The sequence below is a fragment of the Podarcis vaucheri genome, assembly GCF_965113315.1.
Source record: "Podarcis vaucheri genome assembly, chromosome: 12".
Classification (NCBI taxonomy): domain Eukaryota; kingdom Metazoa; phylum Chordata; class Lepidosauria; order Squamata; family Lacertidae; genus Podarcis; species Podarcis vaucheri.
This window is the reverse complement of record NC_138750.1, coordinates 39,667,921-39,685,503: the sequence shown is the minus strand read 5'-3', so window position 1 is coordinate 39,685,503 and position 17,583 is coordinate 39,667,921. Positions and strand designations below refer to the sequence as shown.

The window sequence follows — 17,583 nt, the reverse complement described above, 5'->3', positions numbered from 1 at the left end:
CATGGAAGTGTCCCATGAGTGCAGCTGCGCACAACAGCGCTGGGGTTAGGGCGGTACAAAATAGTAATACAGTGGTACCTCGGGTTACAGACGCTTCAAGTTACAGACTCTGCTAACTCAGAAATAGTACCTTGGGTTAAGAACTTTGCTTCAGGATGAGAAGAGAAATCACGCAGTGGCAGCGGGAGGCCCCATTAGCTAAAGTGGTACCTCGGGTTAAGAACAGTTTCAAGTTAAGAACAGACCTCCAGAAGAATGAAGTTCTTAACCCGAGGTACCACCGTAATAATAATAATACCCAGTGCTTTTTTCTGGGGGGACACGGGGACGCATACCACTAAATATTTTGTGAATCTTTGTACTTTTGTCCATTTACTGTATTTATTTTTCCCGATTTGAACTATAAAATGGTGATTTTCTAGAGTCAAAATGAGAGTACTCCTAAACGTGTTTTTAGAAAAAAAAGCACTGATAATACCTATGTTTAGATGGGGACCCACTAACAAGATCCATTAACAAAAAGTAACTGGACCAAAAGGAATTATTGTGAAAATCCAATATTTAGGGAAGTGCCAATTTTTTGTCCTTGCTCAGGGTACCATATTACCAGTCTGCCCCTGCACACATGGTAGTCGAGCTGTGCACATCGCTGAGTGTACACTTCCCCTAAGCAAATACTTGTGCATATATGGAGGCGACTTGTTCCTATTTCCAGCTTCATGTGTGAGCAAACTGACTGCTTCGTTCTTTGCAGAGTTAAGAGGCAATTGCTAGAACTTCTTTCTTCTGAGCTCAGTCATTCAAGGCCTTTCCCCCGTGACTGTTCCACCTGTCAGTGGCAGGGAAATGATAGGAAGGACTATTGTTGAGGCAGCTAAGATGCCGATGGGTGTAGGGTGTTTTGAATCTACCCCACCCAGTTTTGTGTGATCTGTGTTAGCTGCCAGTTAGTTTCTGAGCCCAACACAAGGTGCTAGTGTTCATCTTTAAAGCCTGCTCTCATCCTTTTCTGGGTGGCCACTTTGAGAACAGGATGCTGGCTAGACGAGCCATTAACTTGTTTCCCCAGGCTATTAAGTTCTTATTCCTCAACAGGATGAGGCACCATTGACAGTGACCACAGGTAGGACTTCTTCTGTAGTGACACCCATCCTGAGGGATTCCAAGTGCCAGGCCTTCCCACTTTTAGACAGCTAATGAAGACGTGGTTGTTTACTGAATATTTTTGACAGAATATTTCCTCTTGCTGGTGTTCTGGAGTTCTGACAGCTGCTTTGTCACTGTCTGGTCTGAGTTTTTATGCAGATAGTTTGATTTATGATTCCATTGAACTATGCATGGTTTTGTGTTGCTGTTGTCCCTTTTTGATTAGCTGGCAGGATTTTCTTTTGATAAATAGTTGGCATGTAAGTTTTTAAAACAATTTCCACCTTGATATAAGCTGTGCGTAGCTTAGGGGCTTGACAGTTGGTGTAAACAGTACACTTTGCCTGGTTGAGCGTTGCTGTCACAATCACTTCTGGACAGCACCGGGTTGGGGAAGGCTACTCTGTGTGGTTAGAATGCTTGTGTGAGCAGCATTTTTATCTCTCAGATGGGCTACTGTATTGACTTATTTGGGGCAGTAAAATATACCTGCCTCTTACTGTCTTATATCACTTTCCCACATCTGTCATTCATTCCTGTTCCACTGTGTCTCTCTGTTCTGGTTCCAGCTTAACCATGTCCAAATCACTGAAAAAAATTGTGGAGGAGAGTAGGGAGAAGAACATATTGGAGGTGGACATGTGTGATCGAGGGATCTCTAGCATGCTGGACATATCTGGCTTATGTAAGTATTTCTCTTCTCCCTGCTTGCTCCCATCATGGCTTTCTTGCTCTTCCAAGCATAAGGTTGCGCCTATATTCTTGGGTCTGAACACATGTCACAACCACAGAAGCTGAAGGGCGCATTACTGTAAGAGCCATATATCTTTGGAGAGAAGGACATTTCTGAAGTCCTCTCAGTTGACAAAACTGAAATCAGAGCCCAGAAATGCTTTTGGGGTGTTATCATCTGAAGATTTCCTGAAAAGGGGCAGCTATACATTAAATGTAATGTGTGGAGGTCTGATTCACAGATAAGTTTGTCCAGATAAATACTCTCTATGCCCTAGAGCAGTGGTGAAATGCTGGCTCACATGTCTGCCATACTGTTCAAACCAAATAATACTCCATGGACTTCTATATACATTTAGAACTGTTATTTCCCATGTTACTTCCAGAATTAATTATATTCACAGTGGGGGTTTTTAAATAAAAAATTCATAGAAAAAAAATTATTTATGTTACTTAGGAAAATAGCTCAAGAGTCTATAGATACCCAATATATTGGGTTATGGTCTAAACTGGCATTTGAAAGCCCAACATTTCTGAAGCCAAACCAATCTGTGTCTGGTTAATGCCTTGGTGGTACATAGACGCCAACTTAGGCCCAATGGGACAGAAATGTAAGAAAATAAATACAGTGAGAGCCTGAATACTTAAAGAGCATTTAGGTGACTTTACAGAATTGTGAGATCTGAAGAACTAGAGGATAAATTAAATTACAGAATCTTCAGCTTCAAGCTTTCTTGAAGTGTTGGTGTTGACCTTTAAAGCCCTAAACGGCCTCGGCCCAGTATACCTGAAGGGGCGTCTCCACATCCATCGTTCTGCCCGGACACTGAGGTCCAGCACCGAGGGCCTTTTGCCAGTTCCCTCATTGCGAGAAGCAAAGCTACAGGGAACCAGGCAGAGGGCCTTCTCGGTAGTGGCGCCCGCCCTGTGGAACACTCTCCCATCAGATGTCAAAGAGATAAACAACAACTACCAGACATTCAGAAGACATCTTAAGGCAGCCCTATTCAGGGAAGTTTTTAATGTATGACATATTAGTGTATTTTTTGTCTTTGGAAGCCGCCCAGAGTGGCTGGGGAAACCCAGCCAGATGGGCGGGGTACAAATAGTAAATTATTATTATTATTATTATTATTATTATTATTATTATTATTATTTCTTGTTTTTCATGAGTTGAACACCCACTTGCTTATCTGTTGCTAGTTTCTGAAGCAACCATTGGAAGATCATCAGGAAGTAAGAATCTGGGGTTTATTTAAAAGAGCTTTTGCACAAACTGTAAAGGGTCGTTCTGAGGGCAAGAACGTGTCAATTTCTGGATGCAAATAACTTCATATTTTGGAAAACTCTTCTTCTGGCTCCATGGATTAAAAAGACTGTAAGAAAGATCATATCAGCTGAGACCTTTCCTTAATCTTCTTGTATGATATGTTCTCTGAAGCGAACATAAATTAGTAATGGTTTTGCTGGCAGTAAAGAAATCTGGAGCAACGGAAGTCTCTCTTTTGTGTCTTAGTGACCTCTCCCCTGAATCTTCCGAGACAGGCGGGTGCTCAGTCTATGCTAATTATCTCGTAAATAATTCAGATATGCTGTAACAGGTTTCTTTTTCACGATGTGACATTAGATAAGTAGCAACACCTGTCTCAAGAGTTCCCTTTGTCTGAAACATTAAATTATCCCATCAGAAATTATCATATTGCTTAATAATGTCAAAGATATTTAAGTTATTTATTGGTTTGTAGCTAGGCAGCTTATTAGGCAGATGCTACACTTCAGCTCCCATTGTGGCATTTGGTTAATTAGGCAGTAGTACTTGCTAATGTCTAGGCCACATGGGGAAAGCGTTAACTCTTTCGGCCAGGAGAAAATGAACATTTGTCATTGGAAATGTCCCATCTATATGCCAAAAGAGGGTTTCTTTTTTAAAAAAAAAAGGCCGTGTACCTGAACACACTAGGGTGTACAGTCAGGGACAAGTGTCTCTTGCCCTCTGGTGAGCGTGGCAACTGGCACCACATGAATTTCCACTGCAGTTCTCAAGCAGGTTAAGAAATCGGTGTCACAAAACAATACCGCCTTGTACTAAGAGGGCCCTTTCAAGCAGTGGGAGAAGCACCTACTGTTTATTTCCTCAGTATCCCACACAAATGAGAGAAGACCCTGTCTTTTGCTCAAATTCCCTGTGCACAGGGGGTTTGAGAATGAAATTGGTGGCAGCCAAAAATAGAAGTCTTGGCTGCAATGCCAAACCCAACATTTGTGGACCCCTGGCAAAATCTATTTGTCCTCAGGAAGGCGAGCTTTTGGCGAGTAAAAGTGTGTTGTATAAAGTGTCATTTCTCCCTTGAAAATGAAAAGGGCGGAAGTATCTGACTGCAGTCCTATACATGTCTACTTGGAAGTACGTCCCATTGGGTGCACAATGGTTATGTCCTACCACTGCTTTTGGTACACCCCTGAAAACCAGTTGCTGACAATCACAAGTGTGCGTACAGTGCTGTTGTGCTCAGTCCCTGCTTGTGTGTTTCCCACAGACATCTGGTTGGCCACTGTGAGAGCAGGATGCTGGACTAAGTGGGCCATTGGCCTCATGATTCAGAATAATCTTCTGTTCATATGTTACTTTTTTCTGCCTGCCCTAGATTCTTGAGCACCTAGATTCTTCTCTACTCTCCATTGTCTTGACATTTAAGCCTTGTCTTTCTTTAAACTCAGTTTCATGTTGTAAGCTACCTTCTTAAATGTGATGGCGTGTTAATCTAGGAGTAAGCCCCACTGAATTCACTAGGGCTTACTTCTAAGCAGACATGGTTAGGATCGTGCTGCTTGCCTGCAATCCTGTGCACACTTACTTGAGTTTAAGTCCTACTGAGCTCACTGGGCTTTGCATGTCTGACTAAATATGCATTGGCTAGCACTCTTAGAAGTTACACTTAGCCATTCTTCACTGGCCCTGTACATAAATTACCAGGTAATATTTTCAGCTCCCTAGGTAAAGAAGTTATTTCCAAATTATGACGAGTTGGCATAAACTTCAAACCCCTTTCAAGATCTGTAATAATGTCAACTTTCTATTTTTTTCCTGTCTTCTTTGTTTTTGTGAGTCTTACGATGGCAGCATAAGGAATCTTCAGAAATCATCTGCTACTTTCTAAAGCATTGAAAATGAAGCTAGGATGCCATCTTGTGGATCTGGTGACATAGTTTAGCACAGTCCTTTCTTTAAGGGTTTTGCTGTCAAATTCCTTCAGTGACATTTCCCCCCCCCCCCTTAACTCTCAAAACTGCCTGTCATTACGCTATGTTTAGTTACAGCAATTAATCACAAAGAAATTGTCAGTTACCAAGAGAATAAGTTTCCTGTAGGATATGAATTGTGACAATGTGGTAATCTTCCCCTTCGTAATAATTTTGTCGAGTTGCCAGTCTAGTTCTGTTTTAATGTAATCTCTAGTCCAAAGGGCCATCTTTTGTAACCTGTTAGGCTATACCTTACTAGGAATGTATGTGGGTATTTATTCTCTACCATTCAGATGCATTCCTGCTGAAGTTCATCTCTCTCCTTCTTCCCCAATGCAATTTTGCCCTGTTTATACTTTTATTGTCTCTCTTCATTTACAGTCACTCTGTCCCATATCACACAGCTGGTCCTCAGTCACAACAAGCTGACAAGTAAGTACATTTCTATTCCTAAGTATTTTATTTCTTGCCTAAGCACAAAGGAACCTGTCTACTGATTCCTTAGATTGCAGGGCCTGTGGCTGTGGTTCATTTTGGGAGAGGGCTGCCGTACGGTCAGGTGGTGCTTCTTGTCCTTCTAGAACCAGCTGCCAAGTCCCTGGTCAAAATTCTGGGCCAAATATATGAAGGGCCAAACTATGTGTTATGGTCAATGCATAGTGTGTTTCCCCCCCCCCCTTTAAATGCGGGGCTGGGTGAGAGTGTTGCTGGTTATCACCAGGACAGCAGCTTGTCTGGATGGAGGAGGGAAAGGGTTGGTGTGTGTGCATCAAACTAGCCTGCCCCCAAAGCAAACATTAGATGTAAATCTACCTGCTTTTGCCTCTGACCCTGCTAACTACTGGCCCCCAAATAGAAATATGGCCCTTGGGCTGAAAGGTAATCTCCACCCCTGCCATAACATCATGTTTTAAGATTGTGAACCTTCTGTTTTTGTTTTTTTTAAAGATATTTATTGAAGTTTTACAAATTATATCAAACAAAACAATACACACAAACACAAAAAACAAGTATAATTTCAGAACCTTATTTTCTTAAAACTTACTTCACCGACCTCCTCATACCTCCCCTTTCTGCATTCCCATTTTAAATATTTAGTTCAGCAAATCCTCACCCTTAATTTTATCTAATTGTCAACCTTTCTTTTCTTTTAACTTAATCTTTACAGCTGTACTCCATTTAATTTTTAAAGCCGCCTCATTCTAACACACATTGATTTTGCAATATTTCTTAAGATAGTTCTTAAATTTCTTCCAATCTAAGATTGTGAACCTTCTGACAGGTCTGTTCTACTTCCCATGGGCGGGGGGCGGTGTTGCAGACTGGCATCTGGGACCCCCAGTGACCCAGATTGGGGGCAGAGGGATTCCGGCCGTGTCACACCCCCCTCCCCGGCCGACCAATCGGGCAGCCAGGGGGTGTGGCCGCATGAGGTTTAAACTGCGGCACGGCCGGGGGGGGGTGGCCTCCTTCATCTTAAGAGCTTTCTGAGAGCTCTTACTGGAACTCCCTGTAGCATTGATAAGGGATAGAGCTTTCTCATTAGTAGCCACTGTTGGCCCACCATGCCTCATTTGCCACTTCTACCCTCTTTTAGAAAATTTCTGGAAACGTTTCTCTATGGGATGGCTTCCTCTCTCCCCAAAATTGATTGAGTTTCCTTGATCTGTGAACCCACCCTTAATTGGAATGATCCTATACCATAAAACTCTACTCCTATATATTATAACAGCTGGTCAGAATCTTGTATGCACATCCTAGGGAAGCTCTCAGAAAACTCATAAAATACATCTTTTGGGGGGAAGCTCTGGGAACAACTAAATATTGTTAAGTTAGCAGTTACGTTTAAAGAGAGAGATTTAGAGTTATCAGAGGTTGGAGTTCAGTTACTCCATATATGAAGGAAGAACTGGGAATTTTCAAGACAAGGAATAAATGGTATGCATTTATAGGCTCAAATAATTTTTCTATGAATGGAGAGCAAGCAGGGTCACTTTTTTTAGAAGGAAGAATAAGAAGTAAGTCATCATTTTTTAAAAAATCCATTTATTTGTTTAAGGAATTGTATAAAATTTTAAAAGATACTTTGTACCCTATTTTGCATCTATGTTATTTATTTTTAACATATAGATCAATATAAATTATATTGCATAATGAAAATTTACAAATAAAGGGGTTTTTTAAACAAAAAATATAATCAGCATAAAACAAATCAGGCTAAAGCAAACCATGTTAAGAATTACTATGAAAGTACTGCTGAAATAGGTCTTAATAATGCAGTAGGCAGTGAACTAAAGTAGTGCTAATACAATTTTTTAATGCAGTTTTTTTAAAAAAAAACCATGCATTTGTATTTAATTTTAAATTGTGGTTTGGAAACTTCTACCCCTTGTAAGGCACCAAGCAAATTGCTGGAGGTTGGGGTAGAGGTTGAATAAATAAAAATAAATGCCTATTCCTTACCAGCCTCCCCTAAAAGACTGAATCTCACTTTTATTATTTGTCACTTTGGACACTCTTGACCTAATCCCTTAAAAAGATACAATTAATTGTCTGAGTAGATAGTCCTCAAAATGACTTGGAGAAAACAGTGTCGATGACACTTGATATGCCCCACTAAGGTCATATTAGCATCTCTTACTGGTTTTCTGGCATATAAATGAGTGTGCCTGCTTTGCTGTTCTGTTGTTTATAGTAAATATGTCCATTTTCTAAGGCAATAAATATGCATGAATGGTGTCCAGTATTTTCCAGTTAGTAAGTTATATCCAATGCAAGTTACACTTGGAGTAGACCCACTGAAATCAGTGGGCCTGCCTAACATAGGGACATGCATTTCAAATGGGTCTACTCTAACTTAGTTGGATACAATTCAGTGTTTCATCCGTCACCCTGCCAAAAACGGGCAGCCCTATATCATTACAGTAAGTCATGATGTCCTGCTTTCGTTCTTTTGCTTTCACATCTCCATTTTTTATACATTTTTCTTAGCGTGCTTTTCATCTTTCTATCAATAAATCTGCCACGTGTAGGCACACCAGTGTCTGCCTCATCCACAGATCAGCAAAGGAGAATATGCTTGCATGCATCTGTCATTGGAAAAAATATGCATGATTTCAAGCCATTAAGACAAAAAGAGAAGGAGGCAGCAGCAAAGGGGGGTCGCTATAGATTTTAAATGCAAATTCTTCAAATAAGGTTCGGTTTCCTTAAACCTTGGCTTCCTTATCTGCCATACTATAAGGCTTTTCTGGAGATTTTAGGAGCTGTTGCACATCAAATTATATATCTTTCTGGATTATATATTATATATCTTTCTGGATATCTGCGGCAATCAACCATGAAATTTGAGGAATTCTTTCAGCTACTTGACCAATAATAGTCCTTTCAGAAAAAAGAGAGAAAATTAACTCTTGCCTAGATAGGATGGATTGGATCCAGTCCAAGGTGAGCATCATGAAAAGGCTATGAATGAGAGCCTGAAGCAACAGGTAACAAACTTGCCAAGCAAAGCAAGTAAGCTCATATATTTTTGTTGAGAGGATAATGCAAAGAGGGGGAATGTTCTACATCTTGCCTGGGAGCAAGTCCTGCTTACCTCTGAGTAGACATGTACGGGTTTCCACCGGGTTCCCAAAGTCTGGAGACATCTCAACAAGGTTTTGGAGGCCCTTTAGATATTACTACTGACAATTATGGTTTATTTAAATTTTTTCATTTTTTACATCTGTGTCCCTCCTCAAATTTGCATAAATGGTTCTCCCCCCTCAATTTTTTCATAACAACATCCTGCAAGATAGATTTCAGTTGAGAGTAAGCTATACCAAGGTGCAAATCTTGGCTAAGGGATTCAGTCCTGGTCTGACATGCTATCCATTGCACCACGCTTCCATTAAGTGTGGTCAGGAATGACTACTGCAGCAGCTCCCTGCTCAGTCCAGCAGTTAGCTGCAGAGGTAAGCCAAACAGACTAGGAAAGGCTGGCAGGGTGGCCTTGAAGAGAGACTCTTGACTCAGCTGGTGGATAAACACATAGTGGGTGGCCCGATTAGAGGGGATTCCAAGCAGGGAGGGAGCAAGGATGGAGGCATACCAGAAGAAGAATAGAGCGAAGATCTAGGCTCAGAGCAAGTCTTGTCACAATAGGAGGAAGAAAAAGGCAGAAGTTCTGGGGCTAGACACCCTAGTAGCAAGCCAAGAGGGCATGGGGCAACTGAGGGAAAGGAGAGACTACTTACACACTTGATGGTGGAGGGATTATTGGGGAAACAAGGCAGATTAAATAAACAGATCTCAGAGGATGTGAAGGGCTCTAAACTAATCTGAGTGGACATCTCACCAGGTTTTTTCCAAAGGAAAGAGAACCCCTTGGGTCTCTGAAGACCACTGGGATCCATAGTGGGAGAGCTCTTATTATTGGGAACTCTAGAAGGGCCAAGGATATTGGTAGTGTTGTAGCACTTTTCAATCACTTCCCACTTTTCCTTGTTCCTTTAGCTGCTGGAAAGAGTTTTCTGAAGATCACTGCTTAGCACAGTGGTGGGGAACCTGCTACTCTCCAGATGTTGGCCTCTAGCTCCCATCAGACTCATCTAGCATAACCAGTGGCCAGGGGTGATGAGAGCTGTAGCTCAGCAACATCTGGAGGGCCAACATGTTCACCCACTGGCTGAGCCACATACATGTTTTGTTTTGCTTCCTTGGAGGCTCACATCTCTGCAGCTTTCTCCATTAGAATTCTGGACCATCAAGGTTCTGTTTTCCTTCTGTCTTCTATCCAATAATGACCACCAATATCTTTTGTCAGAGTTCAGCAGTTTTCAAGTTACTCAATGATAATCTGCTCCAGCTTTCAGTTGGACTAGGAACGAGTCGTCCTGGTTTCTGGAGGTATGCAGAAGGCCTCTGCCGCTTCTCTTTCTTCTCTTCTCACCAGATAATTCACTAATAAATATATCTGTTTCTTTGTTATTGCCACTCTATCTGTTTCTTGTTAGGAATGACTCTTTAGTTTGCAACTTGTGGGAGTTCAGGGTTGTCATAAACTACCTAGCATATTACTTTCAACCTGATTGCAAATACTTTTGAGAGGTCACTTTTTGGACCTAATTTATGTGAAAAATTGCTGGTGTTGATGCACATGACATTTTCAGAAGGTTAGTTATTTTTGTTTCTCTCTTTTTTTAAGAAGTGCTGTTCGTGAAGTGATTTTTTTTTTAAAAAAGACAGAAGCATTGTCTGACTTGTCCAGTGGAGGTCACTATTGAGATTATTATTATTTCTTTAAAAGCCACTTGGTGAAACTTCAGGAAACTTGTGACAGTATGCAGGAGTTTATTATTGAATGCTTTTTTGTGAGTTATAAGGCAACTTGCAGTTCCATCTTTGATGGACCCTAATTCTATAACCATACCTGTTCTAGGATTTTTCTGGCTTTGTTCTGCTCTCTATCTTCAGATGTTAAGAGCAAGTACTTGTTGGCCAGTTGCGCAGTCTGTTCCACAGTTGTCTGGTTGCTTTGCATTAATGTCACAGGTGGAGAACCTGTGGTTCAGAAGGAAGAAGTGGATCCAGGCATTTGAGCAAAACAGAGGAACCTGTGGCTGTTATTGGACTCACGTCAGCCCCAGCCAGCATGGCCAATGATCAGGGAGGATGGGACTTGCAGTCCAACAACATCTAGAAGGCTGCAGGTTCCCCATCCCTGATCTATACAATTTCCCCTTTCAGAATTTAGAAACACATACTTGAAAGAGATTGCGGGTAGAGAGAACACAAGAGGATCATTTTCAGCGGCCACACTCAAACTTTGGAATTTCCTCTCTAGGGACATTTGCCTCATCCCTTCCATGATGGCATCCTGGTGAGGGAGAAAGCTTCTCTCTCTCTCTTTAAATCTGAATTTCATTTGACTGGAATGAATATTTTCTTAAGGAGTGCTGCCTTTGCTTCTGGGCTTGTTCATCTATTGATTTTTGGTGTGTGATTTTTATGGTATATTTACTTTTTGATGAATTTTCTTTTTTTTAGAAGCCACCTTGAGCAAGCATTGTGCTGGGAATTCAGGATATCAATACTATAAATAAATAGAAGTGGTTACTTAAGTAAAAGTCAGCTGAAGATTTGTTTGTAAGCAGCTTGGATTTTAAACAGCAGTCTCACGCCTGCCCTTCACAGCTATGTTTAACATGGAGGTATTGAAAACCTTTATATGTTTCAGTTTGCTGTCTAGAATTAGAAATAACAATGGGCAAACTCTGCCTGTGTTAACTCTGGAGCCACAGTAAAGCAATATGCACGTTAAGGGATATTTCTTTGCATTGTTCCAAGTTAAGTCCCTGGCATCGCCATTTGAAAGGATCAGTTTTGGGGTGATGAAAAACATTTTAGCCTAAGGATCTGCAGAGCTGCAGCCTTTCTAGGCTAAATTAGCCTACTAGGCTAAATGGTCTGAACTTATATAAGAAAGCTTCCTATGTTACAGCAATCCTGGGCAGGCCAGGACTGTAGCTGGAAAATATATGATGCGTTGGTCTTGCTTCAGCTAGGAAGGTCTGGATGAGATCAGTCCTGAAAGGGATGTTGAGAGCTGTCTTGCAGGGCATACATTAGTTTGAACACAGTCAAAATTAATCTAAACATCTTCAGGCAAACAAAAGCCATAGGACGTCCAAACTTAAAAAATAAATAAAAATGCTTGTTCAATATGAAGGCTTACAGCTTTAATCCATTTCCCCTCATGTGAATCCTCCCAAGTTAAATGCTTAGATGGTTAAGACGGCTGAAATTTCAATCAAAGCCATTCTCAATTATATGAAAATAGAGGCTGGCAATATCTTTGTACAATACCTGTGTCAAAACATCTTTCATTCGTTAAACTAAAAAATGTCCTTTTTTCTGAAGCTTAGAGTAAAATCAATAACCATCTTTTAGTCAGGCTGCATGCTGAAGGGATTTAGAAAATATATAATCTTGTCGGGGGGGAGCACATTGCTATGTAAACTGAACATTGGGAAAAGGTTTAATATTAATTTCATTCTGACATTCCAGGTTAATCTGCACACATTGCCTCTTGTTGCTCAAACCATAACTCCCCCCTCCCTTGAACTGGTCCCAGGATGATGCAGAAATCTTGTTGAAACCAATCAGATCTTGGTCTGGTCAATGGATGATGATGATGATGATTTTGTTTATACCCCGCCCAACTGGCTGGGATGAGAGCCCACCTGAGAACCCTTTGCACATCACTCTGAGTTCCAAGATAGAAGAAGGGCAGACATGTTTGGGTTAAAAAGAGTTGATGGGTACAACTACTATGCATGTATTTTTAAAAAAGTAGGTGCCACCTATTTCTCCTAAAAGAATTGAGGTGAATTGAGAAACAGTAATAAAAGTTAAACAAAGCAAACATAATCCCTAAATTCTAGTATATATTCTGGTTTTAAAAATTAACACTGTCCAGCCCATTTAACAAATCCCGGCAGCACAAAAATAGCATAAGCTATCAAAAACTGCATCAGTAACAAAAGCCACGTCGTCACCAACGACCTGAAGCAATGTGGTTCTCAAAAGAGTATATAAGAGAGCATGGCAAGTGTGGCAGGAAGATTCAAGGACAATCAATATTATATATTGGGAATAATCATGTTCTTATGTAGCTGCATTGTTTTATAATTTCTGGATACCCCACGATCATATTATAAAGTAGTTGTGTTCACCTATGTTCAAAATCAAGCACTGCTAGGAATTGTTTATTTATGTTTTCTAACTTATTTCTCATAAAAAAATTCGGTGTGGCATAAGCACATTTTTATTCTGAAAGTGTGACCGAGAGAAAAAGAAGTTTGAGAACCACTGCAATAGAGTGATGAGGACTTAACAAACCCTGCTCAGAAAGACATTCCATAGGGTAGGTGCCACAACATAAAAGGCCCTGCCTATAATTGGCACTCATGAGGTCAAGGGATTTGAAGCAGAGCCTCAGGTGATATTTTCATTTCTGATTTGTTTATTAATTAATTAACTAATGATGGGAAGGTTAGTAGATTTCACAGGTGGTTGAGGGGGTGGTGACAAAACGATATCTAGGACACAGCTTCATATGCCTGAGATAAGGACAGGGGGTATGTATCAGAACAGTAAGGAAATAAATGGTAAAAAAAACTGATTGTCATAAGAGGGGTTATCTAAGACTTTAAAAGCTTCACAATGCAAACTCCCATCATCACTGGCCATAGGCCATGCCGGCTGGGGCTAGTGGGAGTTGTATTCCAGTGACAGCTGAAGATGTTGAATACCCCTGCTGCAGCTCTAATCCAGGATGCATTCAGATCTTCAGTTGTTTTCCAGAAGATGCAGCCTTTATTTGAAAGACTTTGTCATAAAATGTTGTCACTTGCACCAAAGTGGCTTGAGGAGGAACGTTCCATTCAGCACAGAGTGCGCACAGCGCCTGCATAAGTTAGCTTTAATTCACATTTAGCATCATTTGTCCTCTTAAATTGCACTGATTTAGTAAGGAGAGTAAAATAATCTCTCATCCTGTCAGAAGGGCCGGTACCCACAGAACAGGGCTTAATTGCATTAGGGAGCTGCATCGTGTCTGCCTGTGTGTAGTTTGGGGATGTGGTATTGCGGGGGGGATACTTTGCTCAAATCCTTTTGCTTGCATTCCCTGTGTTCATAGTGCACACTGTTCACCCAGCCTTTCCCTGAGGATTGGTCCAGCTACGTGGACATACACTTCTCTCTGCTAGTCAGAGGGGTAACTGCTAGGGGGGCAGCCTGCTGTAGTCACTTAGGCTTCTGTACAATCTAGAACCCTGTGCAGTCAGCAAAGCCAATGGATGGAAATTGTATTTAACCACCATGAGGTGGGCTGCAGATTCACCATCCCAATACAGTGGACGCTCGGGTTGCGAACGTGCTCCATGTGGGAGGCACGTTCGCAATCCGCAACGCCGCATCTGCGCACATGCGAGTTGCGATTCAGTGCTTCTGCATGTGTGCAAAGCACGATTTATTGGTTCTGCGCGAGCGCCGAAACCTGGAAGTAACCCGTTCCAGCACATCCAGGTTTTGGCACGTCCATAACCCGAAAACGCACAACCTGAAGCATCTGTAACCCGAGGTATGACTGTATATGGAGAGCCAGTGTGGTGTAGTGGTTAAGAGCGATAGACTCGTAATCTGGGGAACTGGGTTCACGTCTCCGCTCCTCCACATGCAGCTGCTGGGTGACCTTGGGCCAGTCACACTTCTCTGAAGTCTCTCAGCCTCACTCACCTCACAGAGTGTTTGTTGTGGGGGAGGAAGGAAAAGGAGAATGTTAGCCGCTTTGAGACTCCTTCAGGTAGTGATAAGGCGGGATATCAAATCCAAACTCTTCTATATAACTATGGGGGATGTTTCAAAATTGTTTCAGTATTGAATGAAGGTGTTGTCATCTGTCTCAAGAGACAATAGAGTCTGCCTCCAGGGGTGAAATCAGGCAGCTGCATTAGCAGCATCAAAGTGACCACCTTGGGTTCAGGCCTAGCAGAAGGCAGTTTCTGCACATTTTGCAGAAGAAAGTGAGGGGCAGGTGGGGCTCATCAACCTGGGAAGGTAACCCATCTAACAGAAGAATAACTTCAGTCTTAGACCTCTGCTGCCTTACGGGATATCTTAGGGAGAAAAAAAGCCTAAGGTGCAAACCCTACACAAATCTGGAACGGAGTCCCTAAGACAGTTGGATGGTGCCTTGTACACCTCCTTCTGGCAACTCCGGCAGCCAGCTGGTGCCAAACATATTGCTTTGTTTTCCTTTGGGCCACATCAGCAAGGCCGGGGGGGGGGGGACGGGTCTTGTCACCTGGGCAGCCCAGGACCTCCATACACACTGAAAGAAGTAATCTAGATTCAGGAAGGTAGCCGTGTTGGTCTGACGCAGTTGAAATTAAAAAATTAAAAAATAGTCCAGTTTGTTCTAGGTATAAGCTTTTGTGTTCATGCACACTTCTTCAGATACACAGAAACCAGTGTATCTGAAGAATACGCTGTATTCTTCAACGTATTTGAAGAAGTGTGCATGCAAACAAAAGCTTATGCTGTACCTAGAACAAACTTAATTGGTCTCTAAGGTGCTACTGGACTATTTTTTAATTTTTTATTTTGAAGGAAGAAATGAGAAGAAAAACATAGGAAATGAAGGGCTCATACTCTAGCGTGTAAATATTTGTTTTTTGGGGTTTAATGGGATGTGAGTTACTCCTTAGATGATAGTTTGGCAAATTATTTGGATGTATATGTTCTTCAATCTGCTACCTACATTGCTGTTAGACATCCAGATCCATTATCCAGGTAAACTGAAACACAAGGATGCAAACCAATTATTTCTATAGACTTCATTGTGTCTGAATGGGCATAAATTTTGGGAATTCAGTTTAACTGGAATATGGATCATGTTGAAATTGTGTCCTCGGGTGATAATACAGTGGAAAGCTTGAATGGATACAATCCCCTAAAACATGTAAGCATTATTTGCTTGCTTAGATTTTGCCTTAATAGCTCCACATGAAAATTAAACCCATATAGAGTCTTAATCTTTATCTGAGTAGTAGTATTCATATCATGCAACTGTATTTTTTCATATTTCTAGGTAGTATCAACACATTGATCTGTTGCTAATCTGATGTAACCTTTTTTTTGTGTGTGTGTATTGATCACAGCACTTACCTCTTGGGACGCATATCAAAAAATGGCCCAGCTGAACAGTTCATTATTTAAAGTAGAGCGTTAATTGTTACAATTTAACTGAATTTTAAATGAATGTCTACTTGGGATAATAGGTTATTTAAACAGCAATCCAAATGGGCTATTTTATTTGGAATGCATTTTTGCATCAATTTTGTTCATGATGGAGCCAAATAAAAATCTTATTTAGGGCATCCATATGATCAATTTATAGCATATAGATGTGCGCTTGTTGTTGTTCCCTGTGGGAATCCAGGTGTCTTTTGAGACTGTGTTTTTGATGCAAGAATACCCACACTCAGTCTGCAGATTTACATCATTTTCCTTCCAGTTTGCCTGCCCATCAATGACAATTGTTAATGGCGTATGGCTTTGCAATTGACACAGGCAGCAGTTGGATAGTAAACATATCTTCACTGCCCCATAAGAAGGGACAAAATGGTATTCAGAATGTTCCATCATTTAAAGAAGGAAAATGGGGTTTCTAATTCTTGCTTGAGAATGTGTGGACACTGCCTGGTAGTGAAGTAGTTATGGCCACCGACTTGGAGGACCGCGGAAGAGGAATTTGGCAAATTCATGGAGGATAAGACCATCAATGGCTACTAGCCATGATAGTTATGTTCTGCTTCCACTCTACGCCAGTTTTGTGGAATCACAAGCAGGGAGGGTCCTTCGTTCAAGGTTTCCCATAGGCCATTGTTTTTTTGTTTTGTTTTTTAAATTTTTAAAATTAATTTTCAAGAATTTTAAACAAACATACATCTTAACTGTACTTAATCCAGTCTTAGAGACATTGTTAAATGACTTCCTCGAATTCCCCTGGCTGAGTTTCATTGTATATCATTGTAACAGTTTTCCAAAACCAATTTTCTCATAAAATTAACTTAGTCACTTAATATCTTTCTTCCTTTTCATTTTAACTTTAAACATATTATTCTTTAACATCACAAATTTAAATCCTAAGTCTATCTGGTATTTGCAAGTTTTTCCAATTAAGTTATCGTAGCATATTTAACTAAGTAGTCTTTGAATTTCATCTAATCATCCTGGTACTCCTCCTCCTTCTGGTCGCGGACTCTTCCAGTCACGTCGGCTAGCTCTGAAAAGTCCATCATCTTCATCTGCCATTCCTCCACTGTTGGGACTTCTTGTGTTTTCCAATTCTTAGCTAACAAGATTCATTGTGATGGGCCATTGGCTTGATCCAAAGATTCTTCTTATGTTATTATGATGAATCCAGGGCACAACTTTTTAGGAAAATTGTTACCTGCACAAAAAGCAGCAAGCTAGGCACAACACGTGTATCTTGGAGTACCTGCACCAGGGGACCCGCCCCCCAGCCTGACAGAGCTCCCTTGCATGTGTTATGACCCTCTGAGACACAGATGTAACTTTAGCAAGCTTGCTTGATTGCCATGCAATGCATGAAGGTGGCACAGGGTGCAACTAGCTAAGCCTTACAGGGTTTCAATACTTTGAACAATTAGTAGTTTCATAAATTTAATTTAAAAAAATAACGTTTTTCTGCTGACCTCTGCTGGTCCATTCCCTCCACTGAATCACTTAACATTCCTTCTGCCAGGTTGCAGATATGTGCAGATATGTGTTGTTGTTTAGTCGTTTAGTCGTGTCCGACTCTTCGTGACCCCATGGACCAGAGCACGCCAGGCACTTCTGTTCACTGCCTCCCGCAGTTTGATCAAACTCATGCTGGAAGCTTCAAGA

General features: G+C 41.1%; 1 protein-coding gene and 1 long non-coding RNA gene across 2 annotated transcripts in view; both read left to right on the top strand.

Annotated features, from left to right (window-relative positions):
- RSU1 (Ras suppressor protein 1) overlaps positions 1 to 17,583 on the top strand; it is a 64,530-nt gene that overhangs the window by 639 nt on the left and 46,308 nt on the right. The window contains exons 2-3 of the mRNA XM_082193239.1: positions 1,716 to 1,831; positions 5,503 to 5,553. Of these exons, the coding sequence (XP_082049365.1) occupies positions 1,723 to 1,831; positions 5,503 to 5,553 (160 nt within the window). The 5' untranslated portion in view covers positions 1,716 to 1,722. The remainder of the gene's footprint in view (positions 1 to 1,715; positions 1,832 to 5,502; positions 5,554 to 17,583) is intronic.
- On the top strand, positions 8,943 to 14,551 carry LOC309515749. The gene is made up of 3 exons (XR_014212648.1): positions 8,943 to 10,605; positions 10,663 to 13,030; positions 14,197 to 14,551. It is a non-coding gene; the product is annotated as an uncharacterized lncRNA (long non-coding RNA).